Source organism: Nyctereutes procyonoides, unplaced genomic scaffold (genome assembly GCF_905146905.1).
Source record: "Nyctereutes procyonoides isolate TBG_1078 unplaced genomic scaffold, NYPRO_anot_genome, whole genome shotgun sequence".
In the NCBI taxonomy this organism is placed as follows: domain Eukaryota; kingdom Metazoa; phylum Chordata; class Mammalia; order Carnivora; family Canidae; genus Nyctereutes; species Nyctereutes procyonoides.
In genome coordinates, this window is record NW_026575049.1 from 27,485,180 (window position 1) to 27,508,275 (window position 23,096).

General features: G+C 51.0%; 1 protein-coding gene across 5 annotated transcripts in view; it reads left to right on the forward strand.

Moving 5' to 3' along the window:
- The window catches only part of PLA2G6 (phospholipase A2 group VI), a 60,240-nt gene extending 37,445 nt beyond the window's left edge, over nt 1–22,795 (forward strand). For 3 of the 5 annotated variants that reach the window (XM_055328555.1, XM_055328557.1, XM_055328560.1), the window contains 10 exons: nt 1,981–2,089; nt 3,405–3,566; nt 5,417–5,495; nt 7,873–8,036; nt 9,770–9,920; nt 19,062–19,198; nt 19,572–19,726; nt 21,075–21,242; nt 21,725–21,798; nt 22,011–22,795. In XM_055328555.1, coding sequence (XP_055184530.1) covers nt 1,981–2,089; nt 3,405–3,566; nt 5,417–5,495; nt 7,873–8,036; nt 9,770–9,920; nt 19,062–19,198; nt 19,572–19,726; nt 21,075–21,242; nt 21,725–21,798; nt 22,011–22,155 — 1,344 coding nt within the window. In that variant the 3' untranslated portion in view covers nt 22,156–22,795. Of the gene's footprint in view, nt 1–1,980; nt 2,090–3,404; nt 3,567–5,416; nt 5,496–7,872; nt 8,037–9,769; nt 9,921–19,061; nt 19,199–19,571; nt 19,727–21,074; nt 21,243–21,724; nt 21,799–22,006 lie in introns of all 5 variants that reach the window. The other 2 variants (XM_055328556.1, XM_055328558.1) reach the window with 2 other exon arrangements.
- The last annotated feature ends 301 nt before the right edge of the window (nt 22,796–23,096 follow it).

The window sequence follows — 23,096 nt, forward strand, 5'->3', positions numbered from 1 at the left end:
TGTCATTAGAAAAGATACACAGTTGCACCTTTTCAGAGAATCATGAATATTCTTCAATGTTGCACCAAAACTGGACAAGGGAGTTTCTGACAAGTCAATTCCAAGTGGGCCCTTAACCATCTCCATGAACTCTTCACACTTGTTACATTAAACACTTGGTTCCATTAGTATCTTTTGTACTCACATGGATCTTTAACATAAACCACGCATGATTTCAGGTCATCCTTGGAAAATATTGTCTCACTGTGTATATGTATAGAGATGTTGACCCATTTCATTCTACGGTATCAAACCCCACATTTGTAAATATCCCCACAGATCTCATCAGAAGAGTCTCTCAGTGTTGGGAAGCTGTCAAGCCCATCATGGCATATACAAGTGTTCTGGAATTCCCATTTTTGTTTGCAAGCTTGAATTTTAACATTGGCACAAAATATTGTCAGTTGTTTTTCTTGAAGTGCTAGACTCACTGCATTCATTTTTGAGAACATGTCTTCTGAATACCCACGGTTGGCCCATCATCGTTCGTCAGTCATGATCTCAAGTAATAATGGCATTCCAAGAAAAAAAGCATGGCTCTGCTCACAACTCAAACAATTGCACCCATGCTTTTCCTCAAGATAATGGTTGTGCTTTAATATGCCACAGAAATGCCTGTGCTTTCTCTCTATATTATGACACAGAGTAGACAATGTCAAAATTTAATAAAATTAATTATTACTGCTTCATGAAAGATATTCCTCAGGGAAATTGGCTTTTTAATTAATTGGTTGATTTCTTACTGTGAACAAGTGGCAGAGAGGAAAACCACAGTGAGTAGTAGTTTGGTGCTGCTGTCTTGCAGCTTTATCCATCACTGTTCATACACCATTGGTGCAAAAGTCAATACAATACAAAAAGCAAACATCTTGATTTTTTTTGTGAAAGTAAGTTGTTATTTCTTTTTTTAAGTAATCTGTATGCCCAACCCAACATGGGGCTCGAACTCAAGACCCAGAGATCAAGAGCTGCACACTCTTCTGATTGAGCCAGCCAGGCGCTCCTATGAAAACAGTTTGAACCTCGTGAACCTTCTGGAGGGTCTCACACGTTCATGGGAACCACAGATGGCATTTTGAGAACTGTTGTTGTTTCTTGTTGCCCATACTTTGGGTCCTTGCAGATCAGCCTCACAGTCTTTGGCACATTCATGAATCACTTTTATAATTACATCCTTAATCATTTCTTTAAGTTGGTTTTCTTTTAAACTTACTTAAATTTATTTCAAAGGAAGTATTTTGTCACTACTGAAAATGGCAAACCAGTGACACAAAAGAAAGGTAACCAAAACAGAAATTCATAACTGATGATTCAAGCATGCATGCATACTCGTGCTCATCTCAGTCCTATGTACATGAACCACTATTTGGAAAACTGCATTCTAAATGCATCTCTTCATTCTCTAGGCAAGGGAATTAGGCCGCGGGAAGAGGGAGGTGGTAAGACCAGAGCTCCGGTCTCCAGGCAGCCAGAGTATTGGTTTGTTCTCGGAAACCATGTCCCTCGCCCCTCTGCCCAGTTGCCAAATGTTAAATGCACAGTGCCCCGTGGAACGAAGGCCGCCATCAGGGAGGACATGTGCTCAGTTACCCCTCACAGATGGCACCCTAGATATGATGGACAAGACAGCCTTCCCTCTCCTTGCTCACCCTTTGCTGCTGCTCCTGGAAGTGATCAGCAGCTGTCCCTGGGGTTCCTGGGGCAGGGGTCATAGATGCATTGCTTCCTCTGAGAAGTTGCTGGTGGGTCTGGGGTCTGGGGTGAGTCACTTCCAGCTTCTTCCTGGGTTATTAGGTGGGTGGGGGACCCAAAGGGTTCTAGCATCTTCTCCCAGGCCCAGAAGAGGCCCACCGAGTTGATGGGCAAAGTGGAAGAGGCTGGCACCCTTTTTTCCTTCATTTCCTGAGCTGTTGTATTTTCCCCTTACTCCATGCCCAACAGAAAGACAATGTGGAGATGATCAAGGCCCTCATTGTGTTTGGAGCAGAGGTAGACACCCCAAATGACTTTGGGGAGACTCCTGCATCCATAGCTTCCAAGATCAGCAAACGTAAGTGCCCTGCACTCCTGACTAGAGTTGGGCAGGGGTGGGTGGGTGCCTGCGCTGGGGAGGAGGGTGGTCCCAGCCATCAGGCACCAGCATCCTGTCTGTACCCACCTTTCCCTTCCTTCTTGCCTAGTGTTTCCAGGAACACCCGGGGGGCTGAGAGGGGAAGTTTTCTTTGCCTAAGAAAAAGGGCCACAACCAGTGGGTGGAACCCACGAAGGGGTTTGCCAAACCGATGTCTTCTTCCCATCCTGCCTCAGAGCGCCTGGATTCCCAGGGAGGTGGGTGGGATACGTACTAGCATTAGCCAGTTCCTCATTCCTAAAGAGTTCGTGGATGGAACCACTTGCAGGAACAACTGAGGGCTGATGCATGCACTGTGCCACACAAGTATGCATGCATGCCCTTGTGCGCACACGCATGCTGCACGCACTGCATGTTCACTTGGTGAGCCTTGGCATCAGAGCTGGAAAACACAGATCCACAGATCATCCTCAGTAGAAGCCTGGGCCCCCTTCAGGGGGTTTTAGGGAGCTGGGGAGGTTGCTGTGGGTGTGTAGTTGATAGCGTGCGAGTGCACGTGTGTGCACTACTTGTGGCATCCTTTTTAGTTATCCTATCCATTAGAGGAGGGCGAATGCCCCCAGGCTGGCTGGTCCCTTTTGAGCTCTGGAAAGGACCCTCCATTCAGCAGTTTTGAGAATTGCTTGAACAGAGAGGCGAGTCCTATTTTTCCTTTCTTAATTAGATTTTTAAAAATAACTTATATTAGATACAATTAAGCCCAATCTTGTTTTTTGTTTGTTTGTTTGTTTTTAAGATTTTATTCATTAGAGAGAGACAGAGTAAGTATGAGCCAGGGGGAGTTGCAGAGGGGAGGGAGAAGCAGGCTCCCCAGTGAGTAGGTAGTCTGATGCAGGACTCGATCCCAGGACCCTGGGATCATGACCTGAGCCGAAGGCAGATGCTTTACTGACTGAGTCACCCAGGTGCCCGGGAGTCCAGTTTTCTTGACTGGAAGTGAGGGGAAAGAGGGGATCCCCAAATACTCGAACTGGGCAACCTTGACTTCCTTCCATATTCTGTAGTCGACCTCTGTGCCTTCCTAGGCCCCAGGAAGCTATTTGGCTGTAACAGACTGGAGTTAGTATGTCTTGCCAGGGTGGGGTTGGGCCTCCGGGGTACCCAGTTCCCCTACATACCCAGGCCACCTGGTAGATAAGAGAAGGGACCATGTGTGGAAAGGAGGGGCCTCTCACATGCATGTTGACATCATTTGTGATCCTGTACCATCTCCCCCACCCCAAACCATGACTAGTTGTCACCAGGAAGACGCTCTTAACTCTGCTGAGAACCGTAGGGGCCGACTACCGCCTCCCACTTACCCACGGGGCCCCCTCGGAGCAGTGCTCCACTACGACACATCAGTCCTCCTCCCTGGAAAGATCTCAGCCCCCACCGATCAGCTTAAACAACCTAGGTAGGCCTCTCCCCTGCCATGCTCCTCCTCTCCAACTGGTCCCTAGGTGCTGGGATCAGAGCAGTCCTGATCCAAAGGAAACAGGGTCCAGGGTAGAAGTTATCGAAGGGAACAAGGAAGGATGGGGCAGGATTTGTCAGCCTCTGGAGGCAGCCAGATACCCACAGAGCCCAGAGGGCTGGGGGCCCACCAGCTAATGGCCCACAGTCCATGTCCTCCGAGAGAATGCCCTCAGCATGGTCTTAGGTCTGGGCATCTGCAGGGCACCCATAAGGTGTGCACTTGCATGGCCTCTTCTTGTGCCCTGCCCACTCAGGGTGGGCAGTGATGAGGGCTGCTGGGAGACCGAGAGCCCCTGGCCCTCTGGCTCCAGTGAGGAGTGTTTCTGCCATGCTGTGGACTCTGTTAGGTCTGGGGCCTGTATGTCCCCTGCTGACCCCTTTTTGACCTACAGGTTTTTGAATGTGGCCAGGCAGCCTGCATCTGCCCCTGGGTCCTTGGTCCCTGTGGAGGTGGCCCTCAAGCAGATGGGGTCCCTTATGTGTGCTTTTTATGGGCTGGCCAAACCAGGGCCCTAGGCTATTCTGATATCAGAATCCTCTGATCAGGGCAGTCAGACACCAATCTTTGGCAAGCTGTGGAAGCGGACCAGCACGTCTAGCCAGGCTAGCCCAGCCTAGCCTGGGGTCAGGGAGGCAGAGCCAGAAGCCGTAGTTTGACCTTCTGGCTCTGTCCCTCTCTGCCCCTGCCCATCCCCATGCAGGCCCTGCCCTCCCACCCCATCTTTATCTCTCAATTTTACAGGCAGGCCGTCACCCAAGCCAGGCTGGATGGTGGGCCTGGGGCGCGGCGTCAGATGGGTAATGCCCTGGGCCTAGAGGGCTACAGAGCCCGCCGAGCCCCATTAGCTGTAGCTCTAGTACCTTCCTTTCCCAGCTGCATGCCCAGTCACACACGCCCAGCCTTACCACCCTCTCCCTGGCACTCTGTCCACTGCCTCTCCTGGCCAGTCTCCCGTTTATCTCGCCCACCCTCTGGCCACTTGCCCTGGTGAGGGGGAGGCACACTGCCTTGCAGCCTGCCTTCCTGCTTTGCTGCTTCTAGGCTCTGCACAGTGGTGGGGAGCGCCCAGCAGAATCCAGATGACATGGCCGTGCTGCGCCAGGCACATGGGGCCAGGCTGCTTGTCAGGAGGGCGGCCAGCCCATTGGGCAAGGGTGGGCAGTTCAGGCACAGAGGAGAACATGAAGAGAGTGGTGGGTGCAGCTGGTCTGAGAGGCCGCAGAGGAAGCTTCCAGACCTGGGATCAGGATGAGCAGCCTCTGGAGGGGGGTTGGTTATCTCCCTCCACTTGTGGATTTAAACCTCAGGGAGTGTCCAGACTCAGCCTTTGGGATAAATGACCTCGGACGAGTCAGCCGCATAAACCTGTTTGAGCCTCATGTGTAAATTGGGAATAAGGATTCTGGTGATGGTGGTTGTCAGTGACTCTGCTTGCCTGTTGCATGAGAACATGCTCTGTAAACTGGAAAGCACAGGGCATGGCAGGGGTGCTTGTGCTTCGGGACTTTGGGAGGAAGGCCTGGGAGCTGGTGGGGCAGGATGGGGGCTTCCCAGAGCAGTGGGCGCCCCTCTGCATTCTAGCCCATTTCACCCCAAGGGCCCGGTGGCCTCTGGCACGGCTGTGTCCTAGGACAAAGAGCCCTTCTGGCGGCAGGAGGCAGGTGCTCCTGCTAGGGGTAGGGTAGTAGGGAGGAGGGCACAGCCCCAGATTTTCTCTCAGGGCCTGTGGGATGGTGGGAGCCTGGCACCCGCGTGGCCCCAGCCCACCCCTGCCCTGTGCCTCGCAGAACTACAGGACATCGTGCAAATCTCCCGGTCCCGGAAGCCGGCGTTCATCCTGAGCTCCATGAGGGACGAGAAGCGGACGTAAGTGGAGGAGGGAGGGAGCCCCATGTACAAGGCCTCTGCCTGGTGCCCTCCAGCAAGCTCGGGGCTTCCGCCGAGTCCACACCACAGCCCTGTGAGGTAGTTCACGGCGAAAGGATTGGGTCTTCAGAGACCCTGGGCCCGCTCTTTCATCTGTGACCTCGCAGGCTCGAGGTCACATGACAGAGGTGACTGCAGTCCTGTCCCTCCTGACCTAGTCCTGATTTGTTGGGGAAGATCACCCAAATCCCCTCTGTGATGCTGAGCCTGCTTCCCCCTGGCTCTGCCCAGCCCCTTTCCCTCCGCAGAGCTTGTGGGTGGGCTGACTTCCAAGCACCTGCTGTGTACCCGGGCCCATTCTCAGAGGCAGGCCTGGGTAATGGGTACAAAGAAGCCTTGGTCCTTGAGGACAGTGAGAGGGGCTCAGAAGCAGTGCCTGCCAGCATGGCCTCTCTCTCTTCTCCCTTTCGTAATAGAGCTGCTTGCTTGTCCTCTGGGTCTTACTATGGCATGCTCCTAACAGCCTTCCTGGGGAGGGATCAGGAACCTTGTTTTGCCCATGCAGGACCTGAGTCCCTAAGAGGTGAAGTGACCTGCTCAAGGTCACAGTGAGCAGCAGAGCAGAGGCTCTAGCCCAGGTCTCCCGAGCTCATGCCCTTCCTGCTGCCACAGGCTCTCTCTGGGCTGCATCTCTGGTGCCTGCCATTCACAGAAAGCCCTCCAGTCAGCAGACACAGCCCCCGCCCCTAGGGCCATGCAGGGCAACAGGTGGCTCTACCTCTCCTTGCCTGGAGGGTTGGCTTCCCCTTGGTAGGTCCCACTGGTTTCCAAGGCCACCCCCGTAGCATGTGCCCTGGAGGTGCCCCTGCCCCATCAGCGTTCTGGTTGTTCCCGCGCACTGTACCTCCTGTGTGCCTATGCACGTGGGCACACACACACCCACACCCTCCACACACACCCATACACCTGCCCAGGGGCTGAGGAAGGTACCAGAGGGAGGACTGACCTGTCCTGGCCAGTAAGAGGAGAGGAGGCAGATTCTCCAGCAGGACCACGGTAGTTCGCACCAGTGGAGTACCCCTCCCTGCAGGTGGGACTGAGGCGAGAATCAGAGCACCCCTATGGGGACCCCCCCCAAGGTCTGTTAGCCACACAGCTCTGCCTTGCTGCATCTGCATCGATGGCTCTGTTGTAAGCCCCACATCCTCAGGGCCTCTCGCACATCTGCTCCGGTCTCCCTGGTCAGGGGTCCTTGCGGGCCACCGGTGACAGCCCAGCTTCACCTGCCACCCTCTGGGCTTGCTGCAGGGCTGGGCAGCTGGTCCAGGAGGACAGGGGGCCCCGGAGGAGGGCCACCCAGGCCTCCTTCATTTTCCAGCTGTGTGTTGGCGCCTCCTGAGTGCCCTGGATATGCGGCAGTGCGCAGAGCAGAGCCAGTCTCTGCCCTCGGGGAGCTTCCATCCCATCCTGGGCGGGAGAAAGATAGTGGCCAGGGGAACAAAAGCACTTGCTTATGGCAGCGAGAAGTGCTCTACACCAAGGAAGTGGGTGGAGGAGGAGCACGCTCAGCTGGAGGGTGCTGATGGCATCAGAGCAGGCTTCTCCCAGCAGTGACATTTAAGCTCAGATGGAAGGATGAGGAGACCAGAAGGAAGCTTCCAGGTCTGAGCACAGACTGTGAGAGCCATCCCCAAGGCAGGGAGCTGGGCATAGCAGGGCTGAGGGAGACGCGTCAGGGCATGTTACGGAACAGGTGACTCAGGAGTCAGCCGACCCCAGGGCGGGCTCGGCTGCATCAGGTGCCAATCTGGTGACTCTGGGTGGTCAGCTCACCTCTGAGCTTCATTCCTTCATGGATGTGCACAGAGGTAGCAGGGAGTGTCTGTCTCGAAGGGGTTTGGGACATTTATGTGAATTCATGCTGGGGGAAAGCACCTTGCAGCTCCTGGCACAGAGGTGGTCCTTCCTGCCTGCTGCCTTGCTCCCCTGCTTCTTCCACCTGGGAGGAGGGTCCTCACCCTCTCCACCACCCTTCCTGGCCGGCTGCAGGCCGGCCCTTTCTCCAGCCCTGTTTAATTCAGCCTTTTCATAAGCAGCTGCTTCGGGGCAGGCCTGAGACTGGGAATCCAGACCTGACCAAAACCGATGGGACACAGACCCAGCCATCCCCTAAGGAGGCACCTGACCTTTCCTTTATTGTTCATTGCATTTTCCCCCTCCTGAAATACTATACTTTAATTCCTTTACTGACTGTGCTCCTGCCCCCCCACCAAAGCCCCAGTGGCAGCGAGCTCCATGGGGCCTGGTCTTGACTCGCTCACAGATGCAGGCTCCTGTAATGGGAGCCTCTTCTCTCCCGCTGCTATCTCCACCACAGCCATGACCACCTGCTCTGCCTGGACGGAGGGGGCGTGAAGGGCCTTGTCATCATCCAGCTTCTCATCGCCATCGAGAAGGCCTCGGGCGTTGCCACCAAGGATCTCTTTGACTGGGTGGCGGGGACCAGCACGGGGGGCATCCTGGCCCTGGCCATCCTGCACAGTGAGGGCAGCCCCCTAGGTGGGGGTGCGGGGGACATGGCGGGGGAGTCTCGGGATCTGCCCTCAAATTGGACTCAGGTTATTTTCAGAGCTTTGTGAAGAGAGCTGTTGGGGAGGGGGGTTCCTGAAAGCCCTTTGTGGGGTGGCTGAGGATGTTGGGGTATGAGGCTGGAAAGAGAAGGGCTGGGGAGTGGGCTAGGGCTCGATGGATGGAATGGGTGGTCTCTGGATGGAGGAGCCACAGAGTCACAGAATGCCAGAACCCCAGTCAGCATAACTGGTTTTACCCACAGGAAAATTAAGGCCTTGGGGGGAGAGGTCACCCAAAGTGATGTAGTCCAGCCATGGGGTTACCGGGGTTAGGGCAGTTCCCTAGACACCCAGCCCACCCCTTCCTGAGGCCACGGGGCACCTATGCATCACAGCTTTGTGGAGGTGACAGGGGCATCTCACTTAACCAGACAGGCTTCTAGATAGTTCTTGTCTCTACTCAAGCAACATCCCCTTTGTGGAGCTGTCCGGGCTACGTGATACTGCCTGGGGGGCGGGGTCCCTAAAGCCAGCTACCACCCAGGCAAGAACTGTCCTCTGCCTCAGCCTCCCTGACCTGCCATTCCTGCCCCAATGCCTGGAGACTCCAGGCTCTTCAGCACACACACACCCCCAGGTCTGAAGGCCTGGCCTGTGCTGGGCAGTGGGGTCATGGGGCTGCATCAGGTGCATGCCCCAGCTCAGGGAGCCCCAGTCCCATGGGGGAGCTGCAGGCATCCAGGTGTTCACTGTGTGAGGAGGCCTTGGCCCAGCAGTTCAAGTGTCAGGACCCTGCGGCAGCCAGGCCAGGAGGTGGCCAAGGACAAAGTCCCTTGGGGCACTGGGAAGAGGATTATCAGGCGGCAATCTGCTGGGACTTTCCTCCCCTGGCCTCAGGGGCCCCACATGCCCTCTCTGGTCTCCAGTTCCTCCCTTCCAGGAGAGAAAAGCTATCTTGGATCTGCCTCTGCCCAGTGGGGTATAAATTCTGGGGGGCAGAGGTCCTAGCCTCCTCCAGGAAGGATCACTTCCTTTTTCACACTCTTGGGCAACTATGGATGGATTTGAGAAGTCACCTATTTCAGCCTTTCCTGAGAACAGCCCCCTGGTGAAGTGGTGAGGCATGCTGGGCAGCCTCTCCGTGGGGTGCATCCTGCCCCTTTGACCAAGTCTGTCCTCAGGGGCCCACAGGATGGAGTTGGTCCTTTTTTTTTTTTAAGTATTTATTTATTCATGAGAGACACACACACACACAGAGATAGAGGCAGAAACACATGCAGAGGGAGAAGCAGGCTCCATGCAGGGAGCCTGATGCAGGACTTGATCCCAGGACCCTGGGATCACGACCTGAGCTTAAGGCAGATGCTCAACCACTGAGCCACCCAGGTGCCCCTGGTCCTTCTATTCTGAGCCCAAGGAGGGTAGATCTAGATTAGATTTATAAGCTCTTAGACTTTTAGGGCCCTTCTTAAGGACAATACAAAATTGGAAATACAGAATTAAGTACAGAGCCTCGGGGCTGCCCTAGGGAATCTCTGCCTCTGTGGGAAGTTGGCAGAAGAGAGGGCCTGGGGGCCACAGCTTGGTTAAGTGCCCGAGTGAATCTGGTCCCCTCCTGCCACCCTCCCCCTGCCACTGCTGGCCTGCATTTCTGCAGCTGTCAGTCAGGGCCTGGCCCTCATGTCCCCCCCACCTTGTTTCTAGGCAAGTCCATGGCCTACATGCGGGGTGTGTACTTTCGCATGAAGGATGAGGTGTTCCGGGGCTCGCGGCCTTACGAGTCAGGGCCCCTAGAGGAGTTCCTGAAGCGCGAGTTTGGGGAGCACACCAAGATGACAGACGTCAAGAAACCCAAGTAAGTGCTCAGTGGGAGCACCGAGGCTGTGGCCCTGGCTGGGTGGCCCTCCCGCTGTTTGGGGTTGGGGGGAGCGTGGGGTGTGCAGCGGGCCACCACCAGGTGGAAAGGGTGGTGAGCCATTTGCAAATCTGGTTGGGAGATAACCAACCTGAAAAATGACAGCCATGCAAGGTGTTTGAGAAGTTCTAGAAGAGCCTACAGACTGCTACTGCTTTGCAGTCCTCCCCAGCCCGGAATTGGATGTGAGGTCCCTGATGCAAGCACAGGGCTGCCTGTTTTCTCTACCCCCAAAACCTGGCCCAGTGTCTGCCTCGGAGCAGAGTGTTGAGAAGCTGGGCATTTATGAGCTAACAGAGAGAGAGGGAGGGAGGAGGGAGGGAGGGGGAGGGAGGGAGGGAGGGGGGAGGGAGGGAGAGTGCGCGCTGAGGGCTGAGGGCAAGGTGGTAGTGGTAGGAGTGGGGAAGCTTCCTGGAGGTGGTGAAGTGTGAGCAAGGCCTAGTGGCTTAGGGAGGATCTCTCTCTCTTCATAATAAAGCTTTTTTTTTTTTCTTTTTCTTTTATTTAAGAATAAGATTTAGTCTTTTAAGAAAATGAGGAAAATACAGAAAGTAAAAAGGAGGAAAATTATCATTCGATGGTAAAACATTTTAAAAACATTTTTGTGTATTTTATCCTAGACATTTTCTCTCTCTTAAATGGTGAGATAGAACATACATTCAGAAAAGTACATAAACCAGTTCAGTGAATAATTCTAAATGCCCACATAACCACCAGCCAAGTCTAAAAGCCCCTTGAGCACGTCCCTAGCTCCTTTGCAGCTCCTGCCCTGCAGCCTGGGGAGCTGCTCTCCCAACTGGTGTGAAGTGGATTTCCTCCTGGATCTGGATCTAGCTTATCTTTTCCTTTTCCTTTTCCTTTTTCCTTTTCCTTTTCCTCTTCCTCTTCCTCTTCCTCTTCCTCTTCCTCTTCCTCTTCCTCTTCCTTCCTTCCTTCCTTCCTTCCTTCCTTCCTTCCTTCCTTCCTTCCTCTCTTTCCTTCCCTCCACTCCCTCTTTCTTTCTCTCTTTCTTGAGAAAGAGGGATGGTAGGAGCAGAGGGAGAATCTCAAGCAGGCTCCACATCCATTGTGAGGACCCTGAAATCATGACCTGAGCTGAAATCAAGAGTTGGATGCTTAACCGACTGAGCCATCCAGGCACCCCACCAGTTTTATATGTTTTAAAGGCTGTTTACATTTCCTCTTTTGGTAAAATTGGGTTGTGTACTTTGGGGGTTAAAAGGCATTTATGTATGTATGTATTGTATTTTTAAGTAATCTCTACACCCAACATGAGGCTCAAACCCACAACCCCAAGGGGTTAAGAGGCTTGTTTTTGTTTTTGTTTTTTAAGATTCATTTATATATTTTAGGGAGAGAGAGTGGGGGGAGGGGCAGAGGGAGAGAGAACTCTCTAGCAGGCTCCCTACTCCGCGTGGAGCCCCATGCAGGGCTCAATCCCAGGATCCTGCCATCTTGACCTGAGCAGAAATCAAGAGTCAGAGGCTTAACCTTAGACTGAGTCACCCAGGTGCCCCTCCAAGAGGCTTCTTAGTGATCTTTTTTATATTCTGAAAACTAGTCCTTTGATGGGTATATATATTTTGAATCTTTCCTCCCACTCCACGGCTTGTCTTTTCATTCTCTTCACAGCGTTTTGTTGATGAATGGATGTTCTTAAAGTAGAATTTATAAATGTTTTTCTTTTTATGATTTGTGCTTATGTTCGTTCAGGAACCCTTTCTTAGCCTGAGGCGGGAAGTGATTTTCCCATCAGGTCAGAAATCTCTAGATCTGTCTTTCACATTTAGGTCTTTATCAACCCAGAATTCAGTTTTGTATCAGGGGAGACCCAATTTCATGTTTTCCACATGAGTAACCAGTTTCTCCAGCCTCACCTGTGAAGACGTCTGTCTTTCCCTCCCTGTCTGCAGGCCTGGCTTCTGCAAGCAGTGAGTTGGGGGTCCTTGCGCAGTGGTGTCTGACTGGGTTCTGTTCTGTGCGCAGACCACAGGGCTCTGCTCCTCAGCTTTGTGACAAGTCTCGGTATCTGGGACAGCAGGGGCTCCCACCTTGTTCTTGGAGGGTTGTTCTTGGAGGCACTGTACCGAAGTGGTCAGGATGAAGTGCCTTGAAATGTCCTCTTCTCAAAAATGGGAGAATAACATAGTGCCTGCCTCCTGGGGTTTTCATGAGGAGGAAAAAAGTTAGCATTTATAAAGCACTTAGAAAGCTCCTGGTGGGGCGTCTGAAGCTGGCTCAGTCAGAGGAGCATGCGATGATGCTTCATCTTGGGGTCGTGAGTTCGAGTCCCACATTGGGTGTAGAGATTGTTTAAATAAATAAATATTTTTTTAAAAAAAGAAAGAAAGAGGGATGCCTGGGTGGCTCAGTGGTTGAGTGTCTGCCTTTGGCTCAGGGCATGATCCCGGAGTCCTGGGATCGAATCCTGCATCGGGTCCCCTGCATGGAGCCTGCTTCTCCCTCTGCCTGTGTCTCTACCTCTTTCTCTGTGTCTCTCATGAGTAAATAAATAAAATATTTAAAATAAAATAAAATAAAATAAAATAAAAATAAAGAAAGAAGGCACCGGCATGCAGAAGTGCTGTGCCGGGGTTACTTGTTGCTATTCATGCTTCTACATAAATGGTAGCATCAGATTGTCAAGTTCTACAGAAAATCACATCCTGCTGCGATTTAGATAAAGATTATTTTGAATCTGTAAGCTTATTTTGGGAGGGAGGGGTGAGGAATGGCCTCTGAAAATGCTGAGCCTCCCAATTGGAGACTATAGTAAAACATTCCAGTTGCTTAAAGTTTCTCAGTGCAGTTTTACGGTTTTCTCTATAGAGATCTAGCACACTGGTGGTTTTTTATCTGTTCAGGTAGATACTCCCTGGGTTTTGTGCTACTATAAATTATACATTTTTAGCGATACCATTTATTTATTTATTTAACCATGTTTAATTGTGGTAAAATACACATAACATAAACTTTACCCATCTAGGGATCCCTGGGTGGCGCAGCGGCTTAGCGCCTGCCTTTGGCCCAGGGCGCGATCCTGGAGACCCGGGATCGAATCCCACGTCGGGCTCCCGGTGCATGGAGCCTGCTTCTCCCTCTGCCTATGTCTCTGCCTCTCTCTCTCTCTCTCTGTGTGTGACTATCATAAATAAATAAAAAATTTAAAAAAAACTTAAAAAAAGAAAAACTTTACCATCTAAACCATTTTAAGTAAAGTTGAGTAAGTGGTAGGTACATTCACGCTGGTACACAGCTGACCCCCAAACTTTATCATCCTGTAAGACTGAAACTCTGTTCCTCTTAAGCACTGTTCCATTCTACCCTCGACCCCCCAGTCCTGGCAACCACCATTCCATTCTGTTTTCTGTCTCTGGGATTTCTTTTTTTTTTTTTTTTTTTTAAGATTTTATTTATTTTTTTAAAAAGAATTTATTAATTTATTTGAGAGAGAGAAAGCATGAACAGGGGGTAGAGGGAGAAGCAGACTTCCCACTGCGCAGGGAGCCTGATGCAGAGTTTGATCCCAGGACCCCGGGATCATGACCTGAGCTGAAGTCAGATATTTAACTGACTGAGCCACCTAGGTGCCCCATATATTTAAATGTTTATATATTTTTCTGGTGACTGGAATTATTATGAAGTAGCTGTCTTTATCTCTAGGAATGCCTTTTGCTTTAAATCCATTTTATCCTGATTGCCAATACAGAGACACCAGCTTTCTTTGGTTATATTTATATGACATGGTTATATTTATATGGCATATCAGTATTCACCCTTTAACTCAACCTTCTTGAGTCCTTATGTTTTATTTATTTATTTTTAAAAGATTTTATTTACTTATTCATGAGAGACACAGAGAGAGGCAGAGACATAGGCAAAGGGTGAGCAGGCTCCCCACGGGGAGCCCAACATGGGACTCAATCCCAGGACCTTGGATCACGACCTGAGCCAAAGGCAGATGCTCAACCACTGAGCCACCCAAGCGTCCCAAGTCCTTATGTTTTACATGAATCTTTTGTAAATAGCCTATAGTTGGATTTGTTTTTTAATCTAATCTGTCCTCTTTGTTCTTACCTAGAGCATTTAGTCCATTTATAGGTTTTAAATGCACAGTAATATATTGACTTAATTTAACTAGTAGAGTCTGATTTAGTTGATTGATGTGACTATAGAAGATTCCTGTGCTTAATCTAATAGTTTATATGGCTGGTCCATTTATATTTACATAATTACTGATATATTTGGGATGATATGTGACAGCCTGTTTTTTTTTTCTGCATTTCTTTTCTTTTACTTGCCTTCTTTTAGAATTACTGAATAATTTTGATCATTATAGTTCCTCCCATAGTTTGAAATTTGTGCACTCAATTTTTTCTTAGTGCATGCTTAACTTATGAAAACCTAAGTTTAATTGTTACCATTACCGTCTCCTCAGATAATCAAGGCTTTTAAAATTATTTAATTCCATCATATCTCCAAGTGTTTTCCTATATTTAAGTCTATCTTGTATTTTTTAAGCTAGCAAGACATTATTACTATCTTTCAAAGCCAGTTTTTGTTTAGATTTGTCCACTAGTGTGCTGGTAAACCAGGCCTCCAGAGGAAGAAGCCCTGATTTATAGTATTCACTAACTCCCATGGTATAAATACCCCTAGTGGCCAATTTCAAGTTACCAACCATTTAACAATCACCTTGCAGGATTTAGCAATAAGTTCCTACAAGCTCTATGAGCTGGCTCCAGCACACTGGCTCTGTGTGTGTGTGTGTGTGTGTGTGTGTGTGTATGCATATGTGTATGTATAGGCATGTCTCACTTTTTCTACAGTCTTTTTTTTTTTAAGATTTTATTTACTTATGAGAGAGAGAGAGAGAGAGAGAGAGAGAGAGGCAGAGACACAGGCAGAGGGAGAAACAGGCTCCATGCAAGCAGCCTGATGTGGAACTCGATCCTGGAATTCCAGGATCACATCCTGGGCTGAAGGCAGGCACTAAACCACTGAGCCACCCAGGGATCCCTGTTCTGCAGTCTTTATTGCATCTCAAACTTCCATCTGTGACCACTTTCCTTCTGCCTGAAGTATAGTCTTTTGACTTTACCTTAGAGAAGGTCTGCCAATGGTGAATTCTCTGCCAGCAGAATTTTTGAAAATAGTTTTATTTTCTTCTGATTCTTGCTATGTATAGAATTCTAGACTGATGGGACACCTCGGTGGCTCAGTGGTTGGGCACATGCTTTTGGCTCAGGTCGTGATCCCACCGTCCTGGGATCGAGTCCCACATCAGGGTCCCTGCAGGGAACCTGCTTCCCCCTCTTTCTATGTCTCTGCCTCTCTCTATGTATCTCTCATGAATAAATACATAAAATCTTTTTTAAAAATTCTATACTGATGATTTTCTTTGGGAACATGCAAGATATCAGTCCATTGTCACACTTGCAAAGTCAATTTCATTCTGTTACTGCTTTGAAAGTAATTGATCTTTTTTCTCTGGATGTTTTTATTTATGTGTTTGCTTTTGGTGTTTTACCATTATACTATGACATATCTAGATATGAATTACTTCCGGTTTATCCTGCATGGGATTTATTAGTTTTGAATCCTTGGATTGCTACCTTTCTTCAGTTCTGGGAGCCTGAGTTGTTATCTCTTCAACATTTGCCTCTTCCTAATTTTCTCTCTTCTCCTTTTGGAACTCCAATTAAATATATGGTAGACCTTTTCTGTCTTCCATGTCTTTTCACTTCTCCCAGATATTCTATCATTTTTCCCTCCATGTTACATTGTAGACAATTTCTTCTTAACTATTTTTCAACTCGCTCATTCTCTCTTTAGCTTTATCTAATATTCCATTGAAAACAACCTTGATTTGGTAAAATTCTATTTAAAAAATTGTTTTAATTTCTAGAAGTACTCTTTGGTTCTTCTTCAAATCTTCAAATAGGTCATTATTTACAGTTTCTTACTCCTTGAAGATTTTTATCATGTTTTCCTTTGATGTCTTTAAACATTATAAGCATAGCTGTTTTATCATCTTTGTTTAAGGACTCAAATATATGCAGTCTATGTAGGTATGTTTTTCTGTTTATGTTGGTTTATACTGGTTTTCATTTATGATGAAATCATTATGATTTTTCTTTTTAGATTTTATTTCTTTATTCATGAGAGACACAGAGAGAGGCAGACATAAGCCAAGGGAGAAGCAGGCTCCCTACCAGGAGCCTGATGTGGAACTTAATACCGGATCCCAGGATCACGCCCTGGGCCAAAGGCAGACACTCAACTGCTGAGCCACCCAGACATCCCTCATTGATGATGTTTTATTTCATTGTGATGATGTTTTATTTCATTGTGTGCTGCCCATCCCCCACCCCTACTGCCTTTTAATTGTGTGCTCTTCCTTAGTGTTGAAAAATAATATGTGCAGATTTTTTGAGGCCTAGAATGAGAATATCTTCCTCCAGAGTGTTTTGTGTTGTCTCTTCCAAGTACGTAGGTATCCTACCATGTAGGACCCCTTAAATTCTTTACTTGAAGGTTTGGGATTTCCCCCAGGTGATATAAATGTAGACTGTAAATCTACAGAATAGTTAGCTTGTGGTTATACATTTTCAGGTATTTTTTTTCTCTCTCTCTTTCATCCAGTGCCAGGCAACTTTCCTTACAGCCTCTGGGGTGAGAAAGGGGCAGGTTTATTTCTGGTTTACCCTTATTCAAGAGTATGGTCTTTTGGGGTTCCAATCTAATGTAACACCTTGGGCTTTGACTTTTGTTTGTCCCCCTGGCCCCATGAGGTCATCAGTACTAAAACTCAAATTTACATTAAACCCTGAACCTTTGGTGGTACCTGGGCTTTGACTTTTGTTCCTCTGATCTTATTGGGTCATCAATACTGAAGCTCTAATTTACTGAGTTTAGTATCTGCCTCAGGTCAGACCTGGGTCTGTGCTCCACTTACCTCTCTGGATTCTTGCTTATTCTTAGAGCTTACCCTGGTATTTCCTTTCTATCTTATCAGGTCTTCTAATTTTTTTGTATTTTGTTTTGTTTAGATTTTATGTATTTATTTAAAGAGGCGAGGGATCCCTGGGTGGCTCAGCGGTTTAGCACCTGCCTTCAGCCCAGGGCATGATTCTGGAGTCCTGGGATCGAGTCTCACGTCAGCTTCCTGCATGGAGCCTGCTTCTTCCTCTGCCTGTGTCTCTGCCTCTGTGTGTGTGTGTGTGTGTGTGTGTCTCATGAATAAATAAATAAAATCTTTAAAAAAATAAAGAGAAAGAGAGTGAGAGGAGGGGCAGAAGGGAGAAGGAAAGAGAGAATCCCAAGTAGACCCTGCACCAAGCATGGAATCAAAACGAGGCTTGATCTCATGACGCTGAGGTCATGACCTGAGCCCAAATCAAGAGTTGATGTTTAACCAACTGAGCCACCCAGGAGCCCCATGTTTTTTGTTTTTTGTTTTTGTTTTTGTTTTTAAATATTTATTTATTCATTTGAGAAAGAGAGAGTGGCAGGAGTGGGGTAGGGGCAGAGGGAGAGGGAGAGAAAGAGAATCTCAAACAGACCCCTGCTGAGCACTGAGCCCAGTGTGGAGCTCCATCTCATGACCCTGAGATCATGACGTGATCTGAAACCAAGAGTCAGAGCTTAACCAACTGAGCCACCCAGGCGCCCCTGGTCTTCTATGTTTTAAGGATTTTTAAAAATATTTTTTCCCAGGATCCCTGGGTGGCGCAGCGGTTTAGCGCCTGCCTTTGGCCCAGGGCGCGATCCTGGAGACCCGGGATCGAATCCCACATCGGGCTCCCGGTGCATGGAGCCTGCTTCTCCCTCTGCCTGTGTCTCTGCCTCTCTCTCTCTCTCACTGTGTGCCTATCATAAATAAATAAAATAAAATAAAAAATTTAAAAAAAAATATTTTTTCCCCTCATTTCACTTTTTGTTCAGTGGGAAGGTTGTTCAGAGAAGCTTTCCACTGTATTCCCAGAAATGGAAAACTAGTATTTTTTTCCCATGCAGAGAAAATTTTTGTTCTCTTTCCTGTATATTTTTTCTTTACAACATAACAAACATATTTCTTTGTTAGTCAGCTAGCATAATTTGGAATGGGTGCAAAACATTTTATTTACTTAACCATTTTATTGTTGCCATTTATTTTAAGTTTTTTGTTTGTTTTTGTTTTTGTTTTAGTAATCGCTATACCCAACATGGGGCTCAAACTCACCACCCTGAGACCCAGAGTCACATGCTCTTCTGACTGAGCCAGCTAGATACCCCTCTACTTTTAGATCGGTTCATTTTTTACTGTAATAAATTACGCTTTATACAAGAAGCTCTTCTTGTAGCTCAGATTATTCCTTTAGGATAGATTTTCCAAAATGGAATTATCAGTCAAGAGAGCCGGAATATCTGTAAGATCTTGGTATATATTAGCTTCCAATGGGGCTGTGCCAGTCTATACTCCCTGCAGTATTTGAGGACATTTGTGTCTTTTGAGAAAAGTGGGAGTCTTCTTTAATAGGTTATAGACTCAGGTGGTGACACACTGAAGAGGAATCAAAGGTGACGTGGTGAAAAGTCTCCTCACCCTACTGCCTGTGAGCTGCAGCCACCCACCTGTCCCCTGTCCCAGAGGCAGCTCATGGGTCCTTCTGACCAGGCAAATAGGTACATCAGTTTTGGGGGATTTGTTTTTTAGGTAAATGGTGCCATACTACACACACTGTCTTAAACCTTTTTGCATTTAACCTTAAACCTTGCTGCTCACCACCCACCAGTACATCAAGTGCTTCCTCGGTCATTCTGCAGTGACATAGACCCCCTGGGGTAGCGGAACCGCAGCTCATTGGCCCATCCCGCTGATGGACATTTCAATTCTTCCCAGTGGTTTGCTCTAACAAACCTGTTAAATTTATGTGTACTCATCTCACGCACGTGAGGACGGCTTAGGATGAGTCCCCAGAAGCGGGCTTGCTGGGTCCCAGGATAAGGCCTGCGGTCATTTGGATGAAGATGACCAAAGTGGGTTTTCAGGGTGGCTGCGTTAGTGACTTAGCTGTCTTGCTCCCTGTTTTTCTCCAGGGTGATGCTGACGGGGACACTGTCTGACCGGCAGCCTGCTGAACTCCACCTCTTCCGCAATTATGAGGCTCCGGAGTCTGTCCGGGAGCCTCGTTTCAGCCAGAATATTAACCTGAAGCCTCCAACTCAGCCCTCAGGTTAAAACAGCGTCCGCGGGAAACAATGGGCCTGAGGGGCCGCAGGGCGGAGGGGAGGGCTCGCAGGACTGCTGCCCGGCACCCCCAGCCCAGCCACTGCCCCGAGTGTCAGCTGGAGGCAGGCAGAACTGGGGGGCTCTCGCACCTCAGGCAGGCAAGGGGAGGCCCCCGGCGGCCCTCAGCTGCACCCTGCCGTCTGCCGGGACGCCGGGGCCAGAGGCCTGGCCTGTGGGTCCTGCTTCCGAAGAGTTCCCCGCCTCTCCCTCTTCCTGCAGACCCGCTCACACTCATGCACACGCACGCAGAGACCTGAAGCACATGGGTTTGTACCAGTCCCCTGTGCCACTGGGCCACCGTCTCCCCTCACCCCCAGATCAGCTGGTGTGGCGGGCTGCCCGGAGCACAGGGGCAGCCCCCACCTACTTCCGGCCCAATGGGCGCTTCCTGGACGGTGGGCTGCTGGCCAACAACCCCACGCTGGATGCCATGACCGAGATCCACGAGTACAACCAGGACCTGATCCGCAAGGTGAGAGCACCTCACGTGAGACAGGCTATGATCGTCCACTGTAGCCGCCCTGTTTCAGCAGACCTTACTAAGGATTGATTCCTAGTAGAGCATGTGGGTTTTTTTTTTTTTTAATGATTTTATTTATTTATCCATGAGAGGAACACACAGAGAGAGGCAGAGACACAGGCAGAGGGAGAAGCAGGCTCCATGCAGGGAGCCCGATGAGGGACTCGATCCCAGGACCCCGGGATGACAACCTGAGCCGAAGGCAGATGCTCCACCACTGGGCCACCCAGGGGCCCTGAGCACGTGGCTTTCATTCTTGTGCTCATTCATTGGTGCATTGCTTTATCTCACCCTTGACCCTGCTTGATGGGTGGCATCTGCCCGGAGTCGTGTGCTCATCTGGGGGATTCTGAGGCCCAGTCTGGTGTGAGTGGTGATGGGTGTCTAGTGGGGAGAGCGGTGGGCACACCAGTCCATGCCAGCCTCAGTGCTGGCCACTCTGCCCAGCCCGGGGACACATGCTTGCCTTCAGGGAGCTCACATCTAGGGGAGACTATTTGTAAACAAGGATCTGCCCCTCCAGGGGTTTCGGGTGCTGTGATAGGGGGCTGTGCAGGAGCCCGGGAGCAGGACTGCCTCTGCTGAGACCTGGCGGCTTGGAGGGGCCCATGGAGGAGGCCGCTGGGGAGGAGACTGTGCTCAGTCAGGGATCCAGAGGAGCAGAAGTGGCCCTGGGCCCCAGGAGCGTAGCGCAGAGGTGGGGCAAGGTCTCTGTGTGTTAGCGGCGGTGCTGGGTCAGGGGCTCAGGCCTCGGGTCAGACAGCTGCAGGGTGGGGGTCCTCCCTCTGCCTCAGTTTCCCTCCAGCCACTGCACGGGGGAGTGCTGGTGCCTGCGTGGGGACTGCCATGAGGCATCTGTGTGCTCTTCTGTGAAGTGGAGGGCAGTGCCTGACCCCTCGTGTGCCAGATCCTTGCTGGCTGTGGTTCTCATGCCAGATCCTTGCTGGCTGTGGTTCTCACCCCGGTCCTCAGGAAGCCCTGGAGGCAGCCCCTGAGTGACACAGCAGGGGCAGCAGTCACGGAGGCAGGCGCCCTCTAGGGGCTAGACAGGGCAGGGCAGGCTCCCTGGAGGAGGAGGGACTCAAAGATTCAGCTGGGGAAGGGTCTTCATCATCTAAGTGGCCTCCTATTGTGGATGAGCCCCCTCGGGAGGGGATCTTGCCAAGATCGCCCAGCATATTGGCAGCAGAGCTTGTTGTGGAGCAAAGGAGAGGACAGCACAGGCTCTGCTCCTGCCACCTGGGGAAGGGTTTGCCGGCGGGAAGATCCCCTCCAATAACCCCTGTCCTGTCCCCAACAGGGTCAGGGTAACAAAGTGAAGAAGCTCTCCATCGTGGTCTCTTTGGGGACAGGGAGGTCCCCACAGGTGCCCGTGACCTGTGTGGATGTATTCCGTCCCAGCAACCCCTGGGAACTGGCCAAGACGGTTTTTGGGGCCAAGGAGCTGGGCAAGATGGTGGTGGACTGTGTGAGTATGGGGCCCTCCTCAGTTCCCTCCCACCTGGCCTCAGCCCCTGGGACCCTGGTGTCGGGGAGGCTCTGTTGAACCTCTTTAGCCAGCTCAGGGTAGGGGGTCCCCGATTCTGTCTGTGTTGGCAGGGATCCTTAGTGACCACCTACCCCCTGGACTTTCAGACGTCTTTTAACTGTGGATCCCTTTCTTCAAACACAGCTGTGTGTGGAACCCCAGAATATCACATGGGACAAAAGCTTGTAGGGGGCGGGATGTAGAGGCCTGTGCACCCAGCACCCCCACCCTCAGCCAGGTGCTGCAGAGCTACCTGTGAAGACCAGTCCCCTCTGTTCCATAGCTGGGACCATCCCTGCGGCCCAGGCAGGGGGACTCAGCTGGGAGGGGGGTGGCTAAGCCAGAGTAGAACCTGGCGATCCCCGGGCAAGGACTGTGTGCACAGTGTGTGCTGGATGCTCACAGAGACTGCTTCTTGCCAGTGCACAGATCCCGATGGGCGGGCTGTGGACCGGGCCCGGGCCTGGTGTGAGATGGTGGGCATCCAGTACTTCAGGTGAGGTCTCAGCGAGCATCGGGCCCTGGCCCCTGGCCCCGGGCCCCCACCCCATACCTGCCAGACCTGGTGACCTTGCCCACCCAGCCCTTGGTGTGAACTTCTCCTTTCCCCAAGCAGCTGCTCTGTGCCCCAAGCCCGCCACAGTCCCGCTCTTGTTGCCCACCCAAGCCAAGCCTCCTGGGGTGACCCCTCCTCCTTGACCCAGACAGATTGAACCCCCAGCTTGGGACAGACATCATGCTGGACGAGGTGAGCGACACAGTGCTGGTCAATGCCCTGTGGGAGACTGAGGTCTATATCTACGAGCACCGGGAAGAGTTCCAGAAGCTCATCCAACTGCTGCTCTCACCGTGAGGCCACTAGGCTCCCAGCAACCCCCACCTCATCCCATTCCCCCCAGCCCCTGATGAAGAGGATGGGCGATGTCCCACCAGTGCACCAGCGGGCAGAGCTGGGCCTAGGTGGCTCTGCCTCTGCCGACCAGATGGGGCCTCAGAGGGTGCTGGGCTTCCTGCCTGAGGCTGGTCCTGAAGGCCTACCCCCACTGTCCCTACCTTCTGGCACCCTTTGTCATTCTGGGCTTAGAGATCCTAGAGCCCCACTCGGACCCTCGCCCTGACCGCCAAGGACAACTGACCCTTGGGCCCCTAGCCCTGTTGGTTTAGACACTAAGGAGGTTTTACCGGCCCCCTGGATGGGTACCACGGCCCCTTCCGCCCTCTGCCCTCTCTCCTGGGGCGACGGCAGTTGGAGAAACAGGCTGTTGCCCACCCATCAGCAGCCTAGGCTCCTGGAGTGGAGGCCCCATCTGACTCTGCCCCTCAACACACACCCAGCCACCTGCACCCCTTGAAGCTGCCCCACCCTGCGAGTCTCCTCAGCTCTCAAAGGTCACTCCTGTGACTTCAGTTCTTTCCAACAGGAAGTGGTGGGTGAGGGGGGCTGGGCTCCAGGGGCCACCCCAAACTGAAATAAATGGTTTGATTCCAGTTCACCTGTGTTGTGTGTGTTATGCTATGAGCCTGTCCCCCCACCTCCAGCTCCCTTTGGACTGTCATCGTCCTGTGCCCCCTTGACAAATGCTGTTTCCCGGCCTCCCCTGGGGCACGACCGGGGGCACCACTTTTCTAGGCCTCCCCAAATGAGGCCTGTGAGGGTATTCAGGGGTGCAGCTAAGCCACCTGCCCATGGTGAGGGGTTAGGGCGAGCCCTGTGTGCTATAGCAGGGGGCGGGACCCAGAGAGGGCAGGGGGCTTGGGCATGATCACACAGCCGATGAGCAGGGCCAAGGTTTG